The following is a 10508-nucleotide window of genomic DNA, read 5'->3' as shown; positions in this document are numbered from 1 at the left end:
AGATGAGATGCAGGCGTAGTGACTTTAGAGCCTCCGATCAAAAGGCCTAGCATCGGAGATGCACGTGGGAGGCTTCAGAGTCTCTGATCCTGGCCCCGACATCGATAGAAGTTTGCGTGCCACGAACACGCACTCGGAGGGCTCCAGTGTCCTCTGATCTTGCGGAATACATACGTAACGGCGTGGGGGGCTAGTGTTATGGGAGGAGAGCCACAGGGCTATCGGTGCCCGCCTTGGAGTCGGGAAAGGCTGCCCGCGCGTCAGGCCGACCACCTTCTCTTTTCTTTTTTTCTTTCTTTTCTCTTTTCTTCTTCTTCTTCTCCCTTTTTTTTGGGTCTTCTCCAGCACCAGCGGCAGTTCGAGAGGCGGGAGATCGTTCTGATTTCCCGGAGGTAATTTTCTTTGGTGGCATGATGCAAAAATTAGCCCTTCCTCTATCTATTGCTGTTGGTTCTGATTGAGGTCAAAAGGTGGGCGACTGGACCTTACACAGAGATGCTAAAGTGACCTGCAAAACAAAGTATGAGTTGGAGATTTTCGCTTCGATGAGGATCCTCCTATGCTTAAGTCAAAAATCAGTGAACAGCAAAAGCAGCATGTGATTTACTGAGATGGATTACTCACTTGGATCCTCAAGGCTTTAGTTATTTATAAAGTATGATTGAACAATCGTGAGAACATGCAGTTTCAAGATTGTTGGGCTATTGAATATGCCGTTATGGTATTATAGCCCTCATTTGCTCTCGTGGAGTGAGGAGGCCATTATTAGCGATATATTGAGTGTAGGATTTTAGCTTTCATAAGCTCCCCATATGGAGGTATTTATTATTTTTGGCCTTTTCAGCATAGTGTGGGTGGTTGGCATATGAGTCAAGAGGTCATTGAAGTGTCAGAGTAGATCACGTAATGGGTAGAACTCAAATGGAGTCTCAGCTTGGCATGAAGGTGGCTAAGTATAGAAATACCTCAGCTAGGTATGAATATGGCCAAGTATACCTCATCTCAGCATGAATATAGCTAAGGATACCTCATCTCAGTATGAATATAACTCGAACACTCACAAATCTATATTTTGTATATGAATCTGAGGCATCGAAAGTACCCTCATAACATATACCTTAACCATCTGGTAATCGCTCGTGCGTTATGCACATTGCTGGGCTTAAATGCATGAAATGTGCATTCAAAAGCTGAGTTGCAACCATCGTTTGTTGGGAGAAGAAGGCCATGCGGTGGGCAAGCTACCATCGCTTGGTTGGTTGACATCAACAAAGGTCAAATCCAATTGATATTTTGAACTCTGGCTTTGAGTAAAAGCAACCACAAAGGAGGGGATGGAGATGGAGGGCGCCATTCAATCACCCCATTCTAATATGCAAAAAATTGCGTGATAGAGAAATTCTTTGTCCACCACTCCTGGTGGAGAAAAAGCACACCACCCAATCATATTAGGCCACATAATGCAATTAATAATGGGATAGATATTTAATATTGCTCAGTTTTTTTATCAAATTTTTTCTAATGAAAAATTATTTTCTCCATAGAATAAAGAAAAAATAGTATTATTACTTTCTGATGTCTTATATATTTTTTTTGAGTATATATAATATCCTGAATAGTATATACAACTTCATGTATCTTTATATAATATCCTATTAGTTATTATAACTTCATGTGAATATATATGACTTCTTATGAATATATATGATATTTTAAACAATATATATAACTTTCTGTGAATACATATGACATCATGAATAATATATATAATATCTTGATATCTTATATGACTTCTTGTGAATATAATATATCAGAAAGTCATATATATTATTCAGGATGTCATATATATTCATAGAAAGTTATATAAGATATTAAAAAATTATAATAACCAACAGAATATCATATGAAGATACAGAAACTCATATATATTATTCACGATATCATATATATATTCATAGGAAGTCATATAAAGCATCAGGAAATAATAATACTGTTTTTTTTTTGTTCTATAGAGAGAAAAGGCACTTTTATCAAAAAAAATTGAGAAAAAAAATAAGCGGCATTAAATGTTTGCTCCATTATTAATCATGCTATGTAACCCAATATGGTTGGATGGTACATTTTTCTTGATTGAAAGGCGATGAATAAAAAAATACTCTTGCGTGATGTGCCTAATCTTCTCCATCACAAAGGTTGAGATCTTTGAAGTGACCTCATGAGATTTGAACTTCATTCTAGCTCTTCAGGGAGCCAATGCTATTGTAACTCAATCAAGGGGGTATTTGGTTTGCAACCAAAATCGGAATCGAAATAACCAAATCTTCTAAAATGTTTGATTCATCATCGAAATCGAAATGAAAATTTTAATCCTTAAAGGAGAGTAGAGATTGAGTTTTAGATACATTGGATCATTTCCATGCTACCTTAGAATCAAAATCGAAATGGGACTCCTCCCAACCAAACGGTTGGAATGGAAGTCAGATATTCCCATTCCGATTTCAGAACCCAAATCCCCCTAACCAAACATCTCCTAAGAGTTGGTTGATCTAATCAAGCAGATTAGCACATCTCCGATTCATACATAGATGATAATCTGGATTGCACAACTTGTGAGCAACTTAATTGAGAACATTGCATATGTTAGCTACCAGAAATCCTTAAATCCTCCTCTTTCCAAGAGACTAGAGTGCCTATGGATTATGGTATATTATCAGCTACCTGCTTTATTGGGTAATATGGAACGCTCAATCTCCATATACGACTTCCCAGTAGCCTATTTCCACCCTTTTCCTGGCTAAAATCCATCAAAAATCTCATTCCCAAAGGACTTTCGCATGCAACCTCAAACGATAGAGGGACTTCATCTATTAAATCTGGGATTGCTTGCTCCGCCCAACTCCGTAGCCCATCTCCAAATTCCATGAACTTGGGCCGCGCCACTGGATTAGCCCGATAACTCCTTCCCTCTGCCTCGCCGGTCTCTGGAGCGCGTAGCGTTCGGGCTCCGTTCCCTCGGGGAAAAAAAAAAAAAAAAAATCCATCCATCCACGCCGACGAAACCGAGCAAAGAACCCTCGAACCAAATCTCCTCGAAACCCTTGATGATCCTCTGATGCGCAGGTACTCCTTCTCCCCTTCATCTCTCCTTCGATCCCTTCCCCGCCACCGATCGATCCACGCCTCCGGAGCCCTTCTCCAATGGAGTCGCACCGATATCTCCAGGTCGGAGCTCCTCGACCGGCTCTGCCGGATCCTGACCCTAGAGCGTTTCCACGCAGTCTCCAAGCTCTCCTTCGAGTTCTCCGACGACATCCTCGACGCCGTCCTCGTCAGGCTCCGTCTGGATCCTAGTGCCTGCCTGGGTTTCTTCAGAATCGCGTCGAAGGAGCAGTTCTTCAGGCCCGATGCCCGATCTTATTGCAAGATTGTTCACATCTTGTCCCGGGGGCGCATGTTCGATGAGACCAGAGGGTACTTGAAGGATCTGGTGACTGTTTCCAGCGATAGATCATCCGTTTCCTTTGTTTTTGATGAGCTTGTGAGGGTTTATAAGGAGTTCTCTTTCTCGACGACGGTCTTCGACATGCTCCTGAAGGTCTACGCGGAGGGTGGGTTCGTAAAGGAGGCTCTTTTCGTTTTTGATAACATGGGCAAGCATGGATGCAAGCCTAGTTCTAGGTCTTGCAACAGTCTTCTGAGTAGTCTGGTTAAATGCGGAGAGAATCGCACAGCGGCTCATGTATTCGAACAGATGGTCAGGGCAGGGATTCTGCCGGATGTTTTCACTCTGTCTATCATGGTTAATGCTTATTGCAAGGATGGGAAGACCCAGAAAGCTTCGGATTTTGTGGTCGAAATGGAAAGGAAGGGCTTTGAGGTGAATCTCGTGACTTACCATTCGCTGATCAATGGCTACTGCAGTTTAGGACAGACGGAAGCGGCATTGGAAGTTTTCAGGTCGATGTCTGAAAGAGGTATTTCACCGAATGTTGTCACCTACACACTGTTGATCAAGGGATACTGCAAGGAAGGCAAGGTTCAGGAAGCGGAAAGAGTTCTTAGCAACATGCAAGAGGTAGCCGGTTTAGCTGCTGATGAAGTTGCTTATGGTGTGCTGGTAAATGCTTACTGCCAAATGGGAAAAATGGATGATGCGATTAGGATTCGAGATGAGATGTCTGGTATGGGAATAAAAGCAAACCTAGTCATCTGTAATGCCTTGATCAATGGATATTGCAAGCTGGGAAGAATTGGTGAAGCAGAGAAAATAGTGGATGAGATGGAGAATTGGTATCTGAAACCAGATGCTTACAGTTACAATACTCTCTTAGATGGCTTTTGCAAGGAGGGTGTTATGAGCAAGGCATTTGAAATTTGTGACATGATGCTTCAGAAAGGTATTGAAGTGACGGTTCTAACCTATAATACCCTTTTCAAGGGTTTCTCTCAGGCCGGTGCCATGGATGATGCCTTGAAGTTGTGGTTCTTAATGCTGAAAAGGGGTGTGGCACCTAATGAAATTAGTTGCAGCACCATGCTGGATGGTTTTTTCAAAGCAGGTGATATTGAACGAGCCCTGAATCTTTGGAAAGATATCCTACCTAGGGGGTGTGCAAAGAGTCAAATCACATACAATACAGTGATCAATGGGTTGTGCAAGGTGGGGAAAATGGTAGAAGCAGTGGAGATTCTTAGGAAGATGGTAGATTGGGGTTGCTTCCCTGATAGCTTGACTTATAGGACGCTGATTGATGGTTACTGTAAAGTTGGTGACATGCAGAAGGCTTTGAATGTTAGGGATGAGATGGAAAAGTTAGGATTCTCTCCTTCCATTGAGATGTTTAATTCTCTCATTACTGGACTCTTCAAGTCTAAGACATCTGGCTTGGTCGATGATCTTCTTCTTAGCATGCAAGAAAAGGGACTGGCTCCAAATATTGTGACTTATGGAGCGTTGATAGCTGGCTGGTGTAAAGAAGGAGTCATGGATAAAGCTTTCATGGCTTATTTTGAAATGACAGGGAAGGGCTTAACTCCAAATATATTCATATGCACTGCTCTTGTCAGTGGTCTCTATCATCAGGGTAACATTGATGAGGCAAATTTGTTGTTGCAGGAAATGGTAGATATCAGCATGCTTCCCGATTATGGAGTTTTTAATAAGTCTTCTGATCGCAGTGCAAACAATCCCAGTATGCATATAATTGCAAATCTCCTTGATGAAACTACAAAAGTAAATATTCAGCCTAACAACATCATGTACAATGTTGTCATATGTGGGCTTTGCAAGTCTGGAAGGATTTTGGATGCAAAGATACTGTTCTCAAATTTGCTTCAAAGGAGATTTGTACCTGATAATTTTACTTATTGCACTCTTATTCATGGCTTCTCAGCTTCAGGTAATGTAGATGAAGCTTTTGTATTAAGGGATGAGATGCTGAAAAGGGGTCTTATTCCAAATATTGTTACATACAATTCTCTCATCAATGGTCTCTGTAAATCTGGGAATTTAGATAGAGCAGTCAATCTTTTTTATAAGCTGCACTCAAAAGGTGTAGCTCCTAATGTTGTTACATTCAATACATTGATCGATGGTTACTGCAAGGCTGGTAAAATTACTGAAGCATTCAAACTTAAGCAACAAATGGTTGAGGAAGGCATCAGTCCTAATGTTGTGACCTATACTACATTGATCAATGGTCTCTGCAGTCAGGGGGATACGGAAGCAGCCATTAAAATTCTTGATCAAATGGTTGAGAGTGGTGTGGACCCTAATTATGTGACATATTCTACGTTGGTCTGGCGTTATATCAGATGTATGGACATGCATCAGATTTCAAAGCTATATGAAGAGATGCATATCCGAGGCCTTTTTCCAGCTGTTGCCTTCAAAGGAAACATGGGTCCTGCAGAACCCATTGCTGTGAAAGGAACCAAACATGACACTGTTAAATTGTTTGAACATATTCATGCATATTAAGAAGTTGGGTACATCATGAATGAGATTCAAACTATGGAGTATGAACAGAGTTTATCTGCTCCAGTCTTGCCCATTGCATGGAATTGGGCTGCTAAAGTCATTCCGTTTCTGTTTAAGAAGTAAATGCAATTGGAAGTATATAGACATTCCATATATGTATAAGTATTCAAGTACTTGAAAGATTGATTACTTGCCATAATATTTAGTGGAGTCAGGTACTGAATCATCAATTTAAGCTTCTATTATGCATATAGTTAATTTTCTCTTATGCTTTGTTTTCTGGTGCAGGAAATGCCGGATCGAATTTTGTTTACGTGGATGTGTAGCTGACTTATTCTATCTGAGGTTCTATTTCTAGCAAATTGCGAAGTACTTTTTCGAGTTAATAGATTGTTTATGTGTGACATGTGCGAGTTTACTTGGAGCTTTTACTGGAAAATTCTCATATGCCTCTGTAATGCAAAATCTGTTGCAGAACTGCAGCCATAATTGTTTATTGTTTCCAGTTCAACTCATTTATGGACGGAGCTGGAACATGAGTAGCGGCTTGTGGTGCTTCTCCAAATCCCTAGATTCTAATTGTTTTGTTCATATGAGCCATCATGTTTCCCAATGCTGGAAGAATGGTGAAGAAATCCTCAAAATCCTGCAAATGGGATAAAATTTGCTGGTTATGGCTATATGATTCTGTGTCAGTGCAATCCCCAGTTGAAGTATGCACTATTTACATTCAGTATATTTCTTTTCACATAGTTACTTGATAACTGTTAATGTTAAAATGTTATTTGAAATCTTTGATCTATGAAGATGAAGGAGTAACATGGATATGGAAGGTAGCTCATATGACAATGCCTTATCTTCTCTCTGTATTAGATACATTCTAATTGTCTTTTAGGTTTTGTGTAGATTCTTTAGTTCAATCACTAATGGATGTCTTAGAAGACAAGCCAAGCTTTAGGAATGTTTTTTCCCTCCCCAGTAAAGAAACAATATAATTGTTCAATAACTCATAGTGAATCCTAGGATATCAGGCTCAAAATTTGTCAAATTTGTAGTGAACTTGCATAAAACCTCATGAACATGGTCTGCAAGTCTTGGTATGAAAAATCTTATTCTTGCATACAGTTAAATGTATTTTCACTCATTTTAGACGTGGCAATTCAGATGTTTATAACATTTACAAAACCAGTTCTTAAGGTGTCTGTTGTCTCATATTACCTCAAAGGGGTTACATCCATTATGTAGGATGAACCCTGAGGTCCATCAGTTAAGGAGCTCAAAATCAGTTGATGTAAAACAAAGAAGCAGCAAGCTTTTAAATGGCAAGTCCTGAGACTCAGACATTGTGTTCGATATTCTTGATCTAGTTAAGAACTTCCAGTCAAATTCAGACATTCAACAGTTGACTCGCTAAAACTTAGAGTATAATTCAAGAATGAACTAAATGAATGAGTCAATTAATAGAGGCACTGGTTCTTGTATATGTCATTGAGATGAATCTGTGGTTTGTATTAAAGATTCTTCATTGTTTTAATGTTTGGCGATTGATACAGGTAACTAGTTGTACCATGTTGGATTCTAGGCATCTTCATTTTTAATCTTGATTTCTCTTATCTTTCCTCTCAATTGCATTGATGCGAGTCATTATTGTACAATTGAGTTACGTTATGATTTCAAATTCATAGGCTTTGTAACAGTCATTTTAAAGCTTGATAGTTAAAACTGGAGCATAAAAGACTGTCTCCTATAAAAGAACCATGTTTGTTCTGAACTTATCTCTCTTTTTCTTTATTCACATTAGAGATTATGAGTACAAGCCGAGTTTCAGTTCGTGGTTGGGATGGATTTGAATTGTGATCATGCACGTCAATATACCCCATTTGCAGTAGTTAATCACCTAAAATGTCTGATTTGAATAAGGAATTTTCAGTTATCTCTTAGAATGGAATCCACATATGATACTGTCTAGAGTTGCATTCAATCTTTTTCACCTGAGTTTCCCTTGATCTCAGAAATGATGGTGTTAAAATGAAGGAAAGGCCTAAAGTGGATTCAGATTTGAGTTTCATCATGATCTACATGACAAATGTGAGCTGTGATAAGGTGCATGGTATGGTTGGTGATGGCAGAAGCATCAAAAACCTTATTTAGTTGTGAAAAGTCTAATTTGAGTAAGGAATTTTTAGATTTCTCTAATTGGGTCCATTTGGTTGGGGTGTGTCAAATTACGAGGTAATCTAACGATTCATGGGAATCATTTGTCTGGAAAAATGATTGTGAAGGAAAATAATTTTTACTACATTTGGTTGGTAGAAAATTTACTCTGAAAAGATTACTACGTTTGGTTAGACGTAATCCTATATAGGAATATGACAAAATTTACAAATATACTCTTCAATGTAAAATATTTTTTTATAATGACTATATTCACATAGCCCTTTGCATAATGCCATCCTTATTGTAATTTTTTTGCAAAAATACTTTATTGAATGAATTTAGAAAGATATCAGAACAAATTCAATGATTACATATGCAGCTTTATTGGAAATATTTTTGTCAAGTATGGATACCATCACTCAAAAAATTACCAAATACTAACCCTTCTATGGTATTTTTTTTACCTTCTCTCTCCAAAAAATAAACATGGAAACCACTAACTTTTTTACCATTTTTCTCTTTTTTTTTTTTATGCCAAACATGGTAATCTGGTATAGGATTCATTTTCCATGCTAGATTACTCACAACCAAACGGACCCTATAATTAGTGTAGGTAAACCCTTTATTATAAGTTGTAACTGCTCTTAAAATGGAACCCATATATGATATATTGTCTAGAGTTGCATTCAATCTTTTCCACTTGAGTTTTCCTTGATCCAGAAATGAAGATGCTGAAATGAGGGAAGGCCTAAAGTGGAATCAGACTCGAGTTTCATCAACATCTACATGACAAACTTGAGCCATGATAATGTGTGTGGTATGGTTGGTCATTGCAGAAGCATCAAAAACCATATTTAATTGTGAAACAATTTGAACTCTGTTCATAGCTCACATACTCTGTATAACAATTTGCATTCTAACAGAACGTGAACCAGTTGTCATGAATAATCAATACCATTTCTCTTTGTGTGTCAAGAAATATAAATGATCAGTGTTGTGTATCATCATCCCTATGACACCTAGACATTGTTCGATAATGCTTGAACCAACATTCCATGTGTGCATGCTTGTGTGTGCATGTGCGTGAAATAATCTTTTGAATTTATTACTTTATTACATGCTAAATATTTTGTCTCTACTTTCTGTGCTTCCCACCTCAAATTTAGCATAGATATTAGTGATCATGATTAGTGAAGTTGATCTTGATTTTTATCTTGCTAGCCTTAAGTTGGTCTAATGCTTTTCTTAAATCATTGCTTATCCATTTTGTAATTTGTTGACAATGACACCAGCTGCCAAGGAGCATTACAAACTGCAGCAGACTTTCATTCTCAACATCACCTGTTACAAAGCATTGCCAACAACAGGCATTGCCACTGACATTCAATTGCATGTATAGAAAGTACGAGTGAATAGTGCTTCCATTACTATCAATCAATCATCTCTCAGACAAGGTAACTGCCATAATTACAGAAATTTTGCTCTTTACTACTAACCGACTCTGGATTCATTGGATGCTGGAATGTTAGAAAAGGTCTTATTTAAAACCTTATTGAATTGAAATCTGTCAGTTAAGTCAGCTTTCTTTTTGCTGGTTTCAGATCTGAATACAAACCATGGTGCTTGTTATAAGAGTCCTGTAAGGTCATCGAGGCTGATAATAAAGAAAAGCCAAGCTGCTTGCAGTTGCCAGAGACCAATGGACCGAAAAAATATGCCACCATCGGCTATCAAGAATTCGCAAATATTATTGGCCCGGCGAGCTGATGGAGGATGCAAATGCCTGGATCGATTGACCCAGGCTCTGCTCGGTGATCGGAAAGATATAGGCAAAGAAAATTTAATTGCTTCAGCAAACAGTTGAGGGAATACTCGGTTAAAAAATATTTTTGCTCCCTAGTTCTGATATTCCTACGTAATTTAAAAGTGGGCTGCCACAACATTAATCATGCCATGTGAATCCTAATTCCGGCAGCACTGTTTGACAATAATGCCATCAAGGGTTTCAAATGAAAACCCGATGATACGTGATCAGTAAAATTGGGTGAAAAGTTCCTATCGTAATTATTTTGATTGCCCTCTGTCTGCATAACCATATAGCATGATTGTAAATTGTCGCCTTGCAAAAGCTTGCTTGTTCGTTTGTGTGCGCGTGATGCAGTTGATCGGTACAATTAGAGGAATTGCAATCTTACCTTTAATGGGGTTTGAGTACTGGTAATCTGGATTCCAACTTGCACCATTCATGGCAACAACAAGCAATGGCGATTTTTGACTAATCAATCAGCATGACGCTTTCATTTTTCACACCCAAGATGTAACACCTGATGCGCCACTAAATTTCAACTGGTAAACCACTTAATTTAAGGTA

At 38.6% G+C, this 10508-nt stretch overlaps 1 protein-coding gene across 3 annotated transcripts; it reads left to right on the top strand.

Annotated features, from left to right (window-relative positions):
- Window positions 1-2952: 2952 nt before the first annotated feature.
- On the top strand, window positions 2953-10201 carry LOC105055833 (uncharacterized). 3 transcript variants are annotated; one of them, XM_010937829.4, is made up of 5 exons: window positions 2953-6195; window positions 6269-6325; window positions 6487-6693; window positions 9430-9591; window positions 9739-10201. In XM_010937829.4, exon 1 carries the CDS (start codon window positions 3113-3115, stop codon window positions 5978-5980), a length of 2868 nt encoding a protein of 955 aa, XP_010936131.2. In that variant the 5' UTR covers window positions 2953-3112; the 3' UTR covers window positions 5981-6195; window positions 6269-6325; window positions 6487-6693; window positions 9430-9591; window positions 9739-10201. The 3 variants fall into 3 exon arrangements, with proteins under 3 accessions (XP_010936131.2, XP_010936130.2, XP_073103570.1); XM_010937828.4 differs by having other exon boundaries at window positions 6456-6693; XM_073247469.1 differs by having other exon boundaries at window positions 6269-6349; window positions 6456-6693.
- The last annotated feature ends 307 nt before the right edge of the window (window positions 10202-10508 follow it).

The sequence above is a fragment of the Elaeis guineensis genome, chromosome 13, assembly GCF_000442705.2.
Source record: "Elaeis guineensis isolate ETL-2024a chromosome 13, EG11, whole genome shotgun sequence".
Taxonomy (NCBI): domain Eukaryota; kingdom Viridiplantae; phylum Streptophyta; class Magnoliopsida; order Arecales; family Arecaceae; genus Elaeis; species Elaeis guineensis.
Note: the sequence above shows the minus strand (reverse complement) of the source record. Positions and strands in the feature narration are given on the sequence as shown.